The sequence below is a fragment of the Oncorhynchus clarkii genome, chromosome 31, assembly GCF_045791955.1.
Source record: "Oncorhynchus clarkii lewisi isolate Uvic-CL-2024 chromosome 31, UVic_Ocla_1.0, whole genome shotgun sequence".
NCBI classification, from domain to species: Eukaryota; Metazoa; Chordata; class Actinopteri; order Salmoniformes; family Salmonidae; genus Oncorhynchus; species Oncorhynchus clarkii.
Window position 1 is genome coordinate 18,600,142 of NC_092177.1, and position 12,315 is coordinate 18,612,456.

At 38.4% G+C, this 12,315-nt stretch overlaps 1 protein-coding gene across 2 annotated transcripts; it reads right to left on the reverse strand.

Annotated features, from left to right (window-relative positions):
• Positions 1 to 496: 496 nt before the first annotated feature.
• Positions 497 to 9,555, reverse strand: LOC139391105 (atonal bHLH transcription factor 8). 2 transcript variants are annotated; one of them, XM_071138627.1, is made up of 4 exons: positions 9,308 to 9,507; positions 8,469 to 9,151; positions 7,340 to 7,531; positions 500 to 1,290 (listed from the first exon to the last, which is right to left on the reverse strand). In XM_071138627.1, the coding sequence occupies exons 2-4, from the start codon at positions 9,147 to 9,149 to the stop codon at positions 1,285 to 1,287; spliced, it is 879 nt and encodes a 292-aa protein (XP_070994728.1). In that variant the 5' UTR covers positions 9,150 to 9,151; positions 9,308 to 9,507; the 3' UTR covers positions 500 to 1,284. The 2 variants fall into 2 exon arrangements, with proteins under 2 accessions (XP_070994727.1, XP_070994728.1); XM_071138626.1 differs by having other exon boundaries at positions 497 to 1,290; positions 8,469 to 9,555.
• Between the last annotated feature and the right edge of the window lie 2,760 nt (positions 9,556 to 12,315).

Genomic DNA, 12,315 nt, shown 5'->3' on the forward strand with positions numbered 1-12,315 from the left:
TTGTTGAAAAGGCACAAGGTAATGTAATGCAGAACAACATCATTCAATCCTCTCTGTTGACCTTTGGATCCAGTATCCTATGCAAATAGACTATACAAATTACCATTACACATTTTTAAGCTGTCACCAAATTCTATTAAATGTACTGGAAAATACTGATCGATTATCTTGTAGGCCACCAACAGTGGTGATCTTGACAAGTCCTTTCTATGACGTGCCTCAAAAATACGTATTGTAGTCTAGGATTAAGAGAACACAACACATGAACACATCAAGATTTAGACACACATACACGAGGTAGATTCAGATAGAAAATGAAATGACTTTCTTTCATGATCCTAGTCATAATTACAACTTTGTTTTGAGGGAAGCTTGACAGCTGCTATAAGCTGTTTAAAGGTGTAGAGTGTGATTGTTGTGTGAGATTTAGGTTGGCAGTACTTGAGATAATGATTTAAAGATGTTAGAGGTGTTTAATGATCAATCATATCCATTCAAATAAATTAACAACAGTTCCTTTATTTTTGGTTAAAAAGTGCTTGATTAGCACACAACAGTCAGAGATTTGTCATTAGAAAAGGCCAGCTGAAAGGGAGGTCACTTTTAAATGTGTCAATCTGGGATATTTTAAAATACTGAGCTCAGGTAGCAGACAATAACCCATGTAACTTAATTCATATTTCAACACATAAAAACAGTTGCTGAATAAAATACCATTGCTATGTAATTTTAAGTTATCTTGTAATCAAATATATGCTACTAGCGTTTTCACTAGTTAGCTTCCATCAAGCAGAAATTACCAATCATACTATAAAGAAAAACAACAACCTGTATGTCATTGAAAATGCATCAGGGTTCATAGTTGAATAAAACTGTTATAATCACTGTTATGAATGGTTATAGTCACTGCTGTCTCTGCCTCCAATTGTCATATGATTGAACAATCTGATTTCATCCACCAGACATGTTTTCTTGTTTGCTTAAAGAACATCAATGCTGTCTCCCACTTTTAACTGTTCAAACATCAACCGAATGAGATTCATTCCAACTCACGACGGGCAGAAACATATCCATAACTGGAGATTCTTGATATTTCTGCTAGCTCAACAGGTATCAAGTAGGCCTATGAAATTAGGTCCATCATACTGTATGTCCAAGTGACTGGTTGTAGTCTCCCCCAGGAGTGACCTTGAATAACCTCAATAACAGAGCTGTAAAGAATTTATTTTGTTCAAGGGCCTTGTTATAAAGCCTGGCTCACGCCACCGATGCTGTGAGAATTTTTTACTCCTATAAAAGACAAAAAAGAATGTATCAGGCATTGAAAACACAATCTCTTGTGGGTGCATATCAAGAGGTGGTGAGACGCGTACAAATAGAACTGTAAAAATAAAGCATGCAAATCCGATGACTTCATAGGTGCAGAGTTGTCTATGTAAATACAAGGGGTAGAAGAATATAACCCATACCAGTAAAGGAACTGCTTGGTCAGATCAAATGCAGCATACAACTGAGTGGGACACAACAACATTCTTTCTCCCTCTCTTTAGCGTTGGATGCAAACCAACCAAAATATTTTCCTTAATGTGTCTACAAAAAAGACAGCTCCTTCTTCCCCATCTTTAACACATGGTAGGGAATTGTAACATTTGTTTATGACTTGATGTTTGTTTGTTGAAGACTTGACTTTCAAAACTCTCTGATTCCATTTCCATTCATTTGTTTTCCAAATACTTCTGAAAATAGGTCTTCCAGTTTACATGTGAATATCCACAAAACAGTGATTTAAATAACATGTTGATAAAATGTGAAATATAAAGTATTAATTAAGTTCTAGATTTGAAATGTTATTGAAAAGAGTTCCAACAAGTAGACAATAAGTGAATTCAGAGCAGAGTGCAGGGCTTTAAGCAAGCGCAGGAATACGCTCTAAATGTCTTTAATAAGTATGCATTGGGAAAAAGTTTTTTTTTCCCCTCGAAAGTTTCCCCTTAGACTCACTGGCTCTCTCTGACAAAGGGATTTCTTTCTTTCACAGAGCCCACCCCTCTCTCCCCCTCCCTCTCTCTCCCTCCCTCTCTTTCCCCGGCCTCTGTAACAGCTGCTGCTCAGTGCTGTATCCTGAGAGAGTGATGATCAGTGTATTTTTTTTTCAAAGTGTTTTTTTGGAACAGATGGCCAGGGGAGAACTGGGGAATGTGCCAGTACCGCACTGGGGAATGTGCCAATTCCTGTAGCGAGTGAGTTCTCTGGGCCCCAGCTCGCGTGCCTTCACCCTGCCCTCTGCCCTGAGTGGCGCCAGCAGGACTTCCCAACTAGCGTTACGAACATCTGGTGTCTGGGACTGCCAGGAAAACAACCGCTCAGCTATTGAATGTGCTTTATGCTAGGGAAACACATTAGCTCCCAGTGAGGAAGAGAGAGCTAGAGGGAGCAGAGAACTGGGAGTGCAGGGAAAAGTTGTATGCATGTAATTATGTTGGATATGTAATCTATGAACAAACACCTAATTCATCATTATGTTATATTAGACAAGTTTTTTTTGTCTTTAAGAAAAGTGTTTAAATGTTTGCATCAACTTTGATGTACTTTGCAATTTACAAAATGTATAGATTACAGTAGTTATTTTAAGTGAAAAACAACTTGTTTACAGTTTTTAAGTTCAGGGTAATCAACCTATTGTGTGATGTTACTATGTTATGGGTTTTGGCAATAGGTGAGTTGCTAAATTACATTTAAAACATTAAATTACAGATATGACTAAATGTGTGTTTAAAATGTAGATTAGATTGTTTTATTTAACCTTGATTTAACTACACAATTATAGATTAAATTAGATTATTTATAATGTTGTTTCACCATGAAAGATGGGAGGAAGAGGGGGGGGGGGATGGATGAGAGGGTGACATAAGAATCTGGAGAATAAATGAGAGAGATTAAGTGACAGGGGAGAGGACTGACAGGGGACAGATGAAGAACTGGGAGGAGAAGCGGACTGATGGGACAGTTTGAAGAACTGGGGGAGGAGAGGACTGACAAGACAGATGAAGAACTGGGAGGAAGAGAGGACTGACAGGGGACAGATTATGGAACTGGAGGAGAGGACTGACAGGGGACAGATTAGGAACTGGAGGAGAGGACTGACAGGGGACAGATAAAGAACTGGAAGGACAGTAATTGATAGATCAGTGTGAAGAAGTTAATGTGTAAATGAACGTTCTCCATACTTGGGTCTCATCCATGCATTAAAAACTTTGTTGATTTATAGAGAGGCCATGGAGATGTGTGGATCCAGAAGAGAGCTGGAGGAAGTTCAGCCTCAGTTTACATGACTCCCAGTGTCATAAAACACAAAGGCATCAATCACCCCTTTTATTCATCAGGGGCACTTTTTATTCTGTTCTGGACAAAAAACTGGCAAAACACCCAGTTCCCTTTCAAACACGAGTTGATGATGATTTAATTTAATGGGATCCTTAGTAGGCAAAGGAATGCCCGTCTTAATTGGAGTGTATTCTTCCCTCTTTTGTTGTCGTTATTGTTAGAAATACCATCCCTCTGTCTGTCACACTGCCCCATGTTTTTCTATTTGCAGCTTCCTGATCAGTCAAAGGGAAGTTTTCACTGTATTGCATTAGTAGATAGGGCAGATCTGCTGGTTTTGACTAGCAGGTTAGGGGAACTTACGCAGCAGGTTATCTTTCGGATACAAATGCCCAAATGATTGGAATAATTGACCTATAGAAATCAGGGCATTAAAATCAAACTGTTTGTGTTTTAACTAATAGAAACATCACCATGTGAAGATATTTGTAAATATGAATGCATATATTATAGGTACTTAGTTTTATTAGTTGTATTAGTAGTTGTAGCAGTAGTTTTATTCATTGTAATAGTAGTTTTAGTAGTTGTAGCAGTAGTTTTATTAGTTGTAATAGGAGTTGTAGCAGTAGTTTTATTAGTTGTAATAGTAGTTTTAGTAGTTGTATTCATATTTTTATTAGTAGTTGTATTAGTTGTAGTTGTATTGGTTGTATTAGTAGTTGTAGCAGTAGTTGTATTAGTTGTATTGGTAGTCGTATTAGTAGTTTTATTAGTTGTAGCTGTAGTTTTATTAGTTGTATTAGTAGTTGTAGCTGTAGTTTTATTAGTTGTATTAGTAGTTGTAGCAGTAGTTGTATTAGTTGTATTGGTAGTTGTATTAGTAGTTTTATTAGTTGTAGCTGTAGTTTTATTAGTTGTATTAGTTGTATTGGTAGTTGTATTAGTAGTTTTATTAGTTGTAGCTGTAGTTGTAGCTGTAGTTTTATTAGTTGTATTAGTAGTTGTAGCTGTAGTTTTATTAGTTGTATTAGTAGGTGTAGCAGTAGTTTTATTACTTGTATTAGTAGTTGTAGCAGTAGTTTTATTAGTTGTATTAGTAGTTGTAGCAGTAGTTTTATTAGTTGTATTTGTAGTTTTAGTAGTTGTATTAGTAGTTGTAGCAGTAAATGTATTAATTCTATTAGTAGTTATAGCAGTAGTTTTTTAGTTGTAGTAGCAGTTGTAGTTGTATTAGTAGTTGTATTCATAGTTTTAGTAGTTGTAGCAGTAGTTTTATTAGTTGTAGCAGTAGTTTTATTAGTTGTAGTAGCAGTTGTATTTGTAGTTGTATTAGTTGTATTAGTAGTTGTATTCATAGTTTTATTAGTAGTTGTATTCATAGTTTTATTAGTTGTATTCGTAGTTTTATTAGTTGTATTCATAGTTTTATTAGTTGTATTCGTAGTTTTAGTAGTTGTTGCAGTAGGTTTATTAGTTGTATTAGTAGTTGTAGCAGTAGTTTTATTAGTTGTAGCAGTAGTTTTATTAGTTGTAGTAGCAGTTGTATTTTTAGTTGTATTAGTAGTTTTATTAGTTGTAGTAGTAGTTGTAGCAGTAGTTTTATTAGTTGTAGCAGTAGTTTTATTAGTTGTAGTAGCAGTTGTATTTTTAGTTGTATTAGTAGTTTTATTAGTTGTAGTAGCAGTTGTAGCAGTAGTTTTATTAGTTCTATTAGTAGGTGTAGCAGTAGTTTATTAGTTGTATTAGTAGGTGTAGCAGTAGTTTATTAGTTCTATTAGTAGGTGTAGCAGTAGTTTATTAGTTGTATTAGTAGGTGTAGCAGTAGTTTATTAGTTCTATTAGTAGGTGTAGCAGTAGATTTTATTAGTTGTAGTAGCAGTTGTAGCAGTAGTTTATTAGTTGTAGTAGTAGATTTTATTAGTTGTAGTAGCAGTTGTAGCAGTAGTTTATTAGTTGTATTAGTAGGTGTAGCAGTAGTTTATTAGTTCTATTAGTAGGTGTAGCAGTAGATTTTATTAGTTGTAGTAGCAGTTGTAGCAGTAGTTTATTAGTTGTAGCAGTAGATTTTATTAGTTGTAGTAGCAGTTGTAGCAGTAGTTTATTAGTTGTATTGGTAGTTTTATTAGTTGTAGTAGCAGTTGTAGCAGTAGTTTTATTAGTTCTATTAGTAGGTGTAGCAGTAGTTTATTAGTTCTATTAGTAGGTGTAGCAGTAGTTTTATTAGTTCTATTAGTAGGTGTAGCAGTAGTTTATTAGTTCTATTAGTAGGTGTAGCAGTAGTTTTATTAGTTCTATTAGTAGGTGTAGCAGTAGTTTATTAGTTCTATTAGTAGGTGTAGCAGTAGTTTATTAGTTGTAGTAGCAGTTGTAGCAGTAGTTTTATTAGTTCTATTAGTAGGTGTAGCAGTAGTTTATTAGTTCTATTAGTAGGTGTAGCAGTAGATTTTATTAGTTGTAGTAGCAGTTGTAGCAGTAGTTTTATTAGTTCTATTAGTAGGTGTAGCAGTAGTTTATTAGTTCTATTAGTAGGTGTAGCAGTAGATTTTATTAGTTGTAGTAGCAGTTGTAGCAGTAGTTTATTAGTTGTAGCAGTAGGTTTATTAGTTGTAGTAGCAGTTGTAGCAGTAGATTTTATTAGTTGTAGCAGTAGGTTTATTAGTTGTAGTAGCAGTTGTAGCAGTAGATTTTATTAGTTGTAGCAGTAGGTTTATTAGTTGTAGTAGCAGTTGTAGCAGTAGGTTTATTAGTTGTAGTAGCAGTTGTAGCAGTAGATTATTAGTTGTAGCAGTAGGTTTATTAGTTCTATTAGTAGGTGTAGCAGTAGTTTATTAGTTCTATTAGTAGGTGTAGCAGTAGTTTATTAGTTCTATTAGTAGGTGTAGCAGTAGTTTATTAGTTCTATTAGTAGGTGTAGCAGTAGATTTTATTAGTTGTTGTAGCAGTAGTTTATTAGTTGTAGCAGTAGGTTTATTAGTTGTAGTAGCAGTTGTAGCAGTAGTTTATTAGTTGTAGCAGTAGGTTTATTAGTTGTAGTAGCAGTTGTAGCAGTAGATTTTATTAGTTGTAGCAGTAGGTTTATTAGTTGTAGTAGCAGTTGTAGCAGTAGATTTTATTAGTTGTAGCAGTAGGTTTATTAGTTGTAGTAGCAGTTGTAGCAGTAGTTTATTAGTTGTAGGCCTATTAGTAGTTGTACAACAACTTTTTTATACTGTTAAGGTAAGTTGTTTTATTTGAATTCTTATGATTTCATTGTTATTATTATTAGACAGTAGTTGCCATATTATTCTTGTGACTAAGTGCTGTTAGTTTGGTTAGTTATTTTTTCATTTGGACACTTGAAAATGAGAATGCATGTCAAGAGATTTCATCCTGCAAAATGTCAAATAAAATAAATCAATAATGCGATTCTGCAAAGTTTTCAATGCTATGATGTCATCAATTTACCAGTCCTTCTAAAATGTCTGATAGATTTGTTAGTATGTGACATGACAGTGTAGGAGGAAGGATGTTAAATGAGCAGAAAGAAAACCTCCATTCATGTAGCTTTATTTTAAAGTCAAATATCCATGACCAATTATTTAATTGGCCTTGTATGGTCACCGGTTGCTCTTTATCAACAGCCTTGTTTATAAGCATAGTTGAATCCACTGAAATATGTTTCATGTTATTGATATGCTATATTGCAATAAACACATTTGAAGGAGAAGTTGGCTTTGACTTGGCTTTCCATTCCCTCTCTGTAACTACTGATGCCTCAGAGGCCATGCTCTTCTTTTGATAGCCTTTAACTTTAAATAAACTTATTGCAATGCCTCAGCAATGTCTCCAAACGTGTGCTTGAATACTTTTCACTTTTCATTTCCATGTCAATGTCTCACCCCATCTAGTCATTGCAACATGAGGCCTTCAGCCAAAGAAGACAAGCACGGCATAAAATCTCAGGCCAGACCGTCGTAGGACAGTAGCCTAAATACTGCATCCCCCTCCCTCCTCCTCTTCCCTAGATCCAATTTACCTTTCTCTTCTTGGAGCGTCCCTCGGCCTGCAGGGTGCGGGTGCACTGCTCCACGCACTCTCTGAAGCTCATGTTGCCGTGATCTGGGGTGTAGTCCAGGTCTGCCAGCTGAGCTAGCGACAGGATGTAGTTACAGGCGATTCTTAATATAGCCAGCTTTGACAACTTCTGTCCATAGGAGTAGCAGGGCACCTGTATAGGGTTAACATTTGGTTAGGTTAAGGAGGCCCATCATACTGATATGAGAGGATGGTAGAACCAAGTTAAGGAAGTTTTCAGTTAAGCTACGGTATGCATGCTCTTTAGATAAAATTGCCGGTGTCAGGTGATCAATTGATAGATACAATTGCCGGTGCCAAAACAGCTGGTGATGACATGACCCAGTAAAAATGGTTCACAACAACTTCTCTGATTTTGTTTTCAAAGGATAGATATTCCATGTTGGTTTTGGTCAACTAAGAGTTAGTTGTATTTGATTTTGATATTTCATAGTACACCTACAAGTATCAGACCAACTGGACTACCTGGAGTGTGAAGAGCTTTGTCATTAAGAAGCCTGTTCCCTGTTTCATATGCATTTGACATATTTTTCTGTCATTGTGAGAGGTGTCATGTGGATATGATTTTCACTGATATTTTGATTGCATATAAATGACATGAATAGACTATTACATAGGCCTGCAGAAGGGGAACATGTTTTTGGGGGGCCAGACAAATAATTGTGTATGTAGAACAGAATAAGAATCAGAGTGACAATTCAACTGTTTGGACTGACATGTCTTACAGACTGTTCTTTCTCATATCTTTAATGTAGCAAAACTGAGCACATATTTTGAACATAATGTCAATAATACCAAATTGTAAATTGTTGACACTAAAATGAATTTAATAAACTATCTATAGAAGGGGCCATACCATTTATACTCAAGTGGGATATATTAGCCTACATTCATACTCAAGTATGATATATTATGATGACATTCACAGTTATTTTCATAATTTCCATATCTCCATACAGTGGCATACTGAAATGGGCATTTAAGTGCAAAAAGTTACTCTGAGTTCAGCATGAACATCAAATTTTGAACAAGAGAAGTCATTGTTTGTTTAGGGAATTCAGTGTTAATACCTGCTTTCTCAGCGCCTCAAAGGCTGCACTGATGGTATGCACCCGGGTCCTCTCTCTGGCATTCGCCAGTAGCCTCCGTGTCTGCTGAACGGCTTTGATCTCAGTGACGACGCCAGACGTTTCTCCTAGCCGTTTCTTTGGCGATTCAACCGGGTCGCTGCGATTGATGTAGGCTGTCTGAGAGGCTGAGGAGAGGGACTTCTCGGAGCGCTGGCACAGGACGATCCGGGACTGTAATGTGTGATCAGTCCCAAATGTCTGTTGATGGCCATAACTTGTAACATGCGGGAATGTGCTGAGAAAAGAGTCTCTGCTTGTCGGTGTTGACTCGGATAAAGGCTGTGACTGTGATGATGGGAGCTTCCCAGTAACTGTTGATGGTAAAGCATTTATCCTCATGTCAAGAGCAGTATTCGGGTTTCCTGATGAAATAATGGATTTCTCCACAGATAGAACTGAACCAGGGTCCTGTAGTCTTTTTTGGACAATGTTTCTACATGTCTCTTCCATCAGTCCCCCCATAGATTCGTCGTCCATTATTGAATCATATTGGAAATGGTTGACTTCATCACTGGTGACACGTTTGGGGTCCCGACCTTTCCGTTTAAACTTTTTATTCCCAGTTGAATCCTTTGCATTGATTGTCTTCCAGCCATCGCTGAGTAGATGTGGATTCCTCATTTCTACACAAAAAAGGCACTATTGAAAACCGACAGCACTGCCTTAATTAATATCGCGCAAAAGTATTATAATATTATATTGTAACTTAATCAATAAAATATAGCCAGACAAATCACTATGCAATGTAGCACTCTGATTACAAGCATCGACAGGCTTACTTTAAATAACTCAAATAAAGAATAGACCGCATGTGCAGGCGCGTGTTTCTCCCGTGGATTCCGCGTCTTCTGGAGCCATCAAAATTGGCAGCATTTTTTGTGAATGTGCTCTGAGTTTCATCTGTTTTAGTTTTGCCTCAGTTTTACATAGAAGCCCTTGTCGGTGAGATAAGTCGCCACGCCGCCGACAGCGAGAGACCGCCCAAAATATCTCTCGCCGTGCGTAATAACATATTAAACCACTGATTACGCGCATGGCTACTTGGTGACTTTTATGGACATGCCAACAGAAGGACAATTATAATTGCATTTCAATAATTATCGTCATAAATTCAGTTTATTAAAACTTGTTTTATTATATCACAATCTGTATGCCTTACAACTTAGGTCTAGGCTATAGGCCTCCTAGAGCTGGGGAGCATACCCATCATATTATTTTTGGTCTTCATTTAGCAAGCAAAACTTGTAGCTAAGTGCACTATGGGCCACATGGTAACCGCTAACAGTGTAACATATAGTTTTTTGATGTGTCTAGATAGCAAAGAAAGATTTTGGAACAGGGCAGACAACGGGGGACAGTCCAGGAAAAATCCACCCAAAACCACTCATTCCTATAATTTACAGTGTTACATAACACTAACATGTTATAACAATATTTTTTGTGAACACATTTTTCATTTGGTCGTTATAATAAGTTTGGTAGCAAAAAATCGTGGAAATCTGTTGTTAGCTAAATCGACTACAAAACCCACAATGCAATGCTCTCTCTATGGGCTGGCAAGCTAGCTCGCAAACGTAGCTACAAAAGAGATACCAAAGTCAATATCAGCATGTGAAGTAGCTAGTTATCTCTAAAATCGCCTAAACAAACTGCACTATCAATTTAGGGGACTACAATCTCACCATGTTCAACCTGCAGATATATGTTCCTCGCCGAATGTAGTCTAACATTCGCAAAGGTAATGCAATGCACCCTGGACTGATGAGGCACACAGAGAGGAGAAATGTGTTAGACCCTCAGTTAAATTACACATTTTTCGTGATAGGAATATCGCATTCGAGAGAAGACAACGGTCAGTATTGACTATGTATGATATACGTTTTCGCGATCTGAAAGTCGTATTCTTATTAACTTCAAGTGTAGTGAGAGCGGCTTTATCGCAATCATAAACTATCAAACACATGGTTTGATGACATTCCATTCGCTCCGTTCCAGACATTTTTATGAGCTGTCCTCCCCTCAGCAGCCTCCATTGTAACACTATATATACAAAAGTATGTGGACACCCCTTCAAATTAGTGGATTTAACTATTTCAGCCACACCCGTTGCTGACAGGTGTATAAAATAGAGGACAGAGCCATGCATTGCTTTTCTTTCTAACAAGTAAGTTCCTCAAATTTCTGCCCTGCTAGAGCTGTCCCGGTCAACTGTAAGTGCTGTTATTGTGAAGTGGAAACATCTAGGAGCAACAACGGCTCAACCGCAAAGTGGTAGGCCACACAAGCTCACAGAACGGGACCACTGAGTGCTGAAGCTTGTAGTGTGTAAAAATCACCTGTCCTCGGTTACAACACTTACTACCAAGGTCCAAACTACCTCTGAAAGCAACGTCGGGAGCTTTGTCGGGATCACCATGCGCAATGCCAAGTGTCGGCTGGAGTGGTGCCAAGCTTGCCGCCATTGGACTCTGGAGCAGTGGAAATGCATTCTCTGGAGTGATGAATCATGCTTTACCATCTGGCAGTCTGACTGACAAATCTGGGTTTGGCAGATGCCAGGAGAAAGCTACCTCCCCAAATGCATAGTACCAACTGTAATGTTTGGTGGAGGAGGAATAATGGTCTGGGGCTGTTTTTCATGGGTCGGGCTGGGCCCTTTAGTTCCAGTGAAGGGAAATCTCAGCGCTACAGCATATTCTAGACAATTCAGTGCTTCCAACTTTGTGGCAACAGTTTGGGGAAGGCCCTTTCATGTTTCAGCATTACAATGACCCTGTGCACAAAGCGAGGTTCATACAAAAATGGTTTGTCGAGATCGGTGTGGAAGAACTTGACAGGCCTGCACAGAGCCCTAACCTCAACCCCATCGAACACCTTTGGGATGAATTGGAACGTCGACTGCAAGCCAGGCCTAATCACCCAACATCAGTACACAACTTCACTAATGCTCTTGTGGCTGAATGGAATCAAGTCCCTGCAGCAATGTTCCAACATCTAGTGGAAAGCCTTCCTAGAAGAGTGGAGACTGTTATAGCAGCAAAGGAGAGACCAACTCATGGGTCTTCCAAGATGGCGTAGCAGTCAGACGTGTTTCTTTGTCTTGTCCCGTCCTTTACCTTTACACCGGATCATCGCAGCTAGCTAGCTGCTATCTGAGTGGCTACTCCGGGCTAACGTCTCTGTCCCGAAGCAAGCACCAGTTAGCCTGGAGCTAGCCTCGTGCTAGGCCCATCTCCCGGCTAGCAAAAGAGGTCAACCAGCCAATTCTTGGGCTACAATACCTCTTTTGCCAATTGGCCTGGACCCTTTACTACCAATCCATCACGACTGGTCTGCCGATGTAACCGGCCAAGGTGGTCTCAATAGGCTCTTCCGTTGGGATGTCGCCGGATGCCCATCTGCTATCCCCGGCCCACTAGCTGTCTGAATCGCCGTGTCTCTAGCTCGCCTAGCATAGCAGCAACTACAGTATTGTCTCCCTGATTCATCTAGTGCTACTCATTAGATCCTATGATCACTCGGCTACACATGCCTCTCCCTAATGTCAATATGCCTTGTCTATTGCTGTTTTGGTTAGTGATTATTGTCTTATTTCACTATAGTGCCCCTAGCCCTGCCCAATATGCCTTAGATAGCCCTTTTGTTCCACCACCCACACATGAGGTGACCTCACCTGGCTTGACTGGTGCCTCTAGAGACAAAACCTCTCTCATCATCACTCAATACCTAGGTTTACCTCCACTGTACTCACATCTTACCATACCCTTGTATGTCCATTATGCCTTGA

Bases quoted from the DNA above. Each gene is read 5' to 3' on its own strand.
- LOC139391105 (XM_071138626.1), bottom strand. From the start codon at position 9,149: ATGAGGAATCCACATCTACTCAGCGATGGCTGGAAGACAATCAATGCA. The intron at 7,532-8,468 runs GTATTAACACTG...AACCCTATACAG, and splicing joins TTGAGGCGCTGAGAAAGCAG to GTGCCCTGCTACTCCTATGG.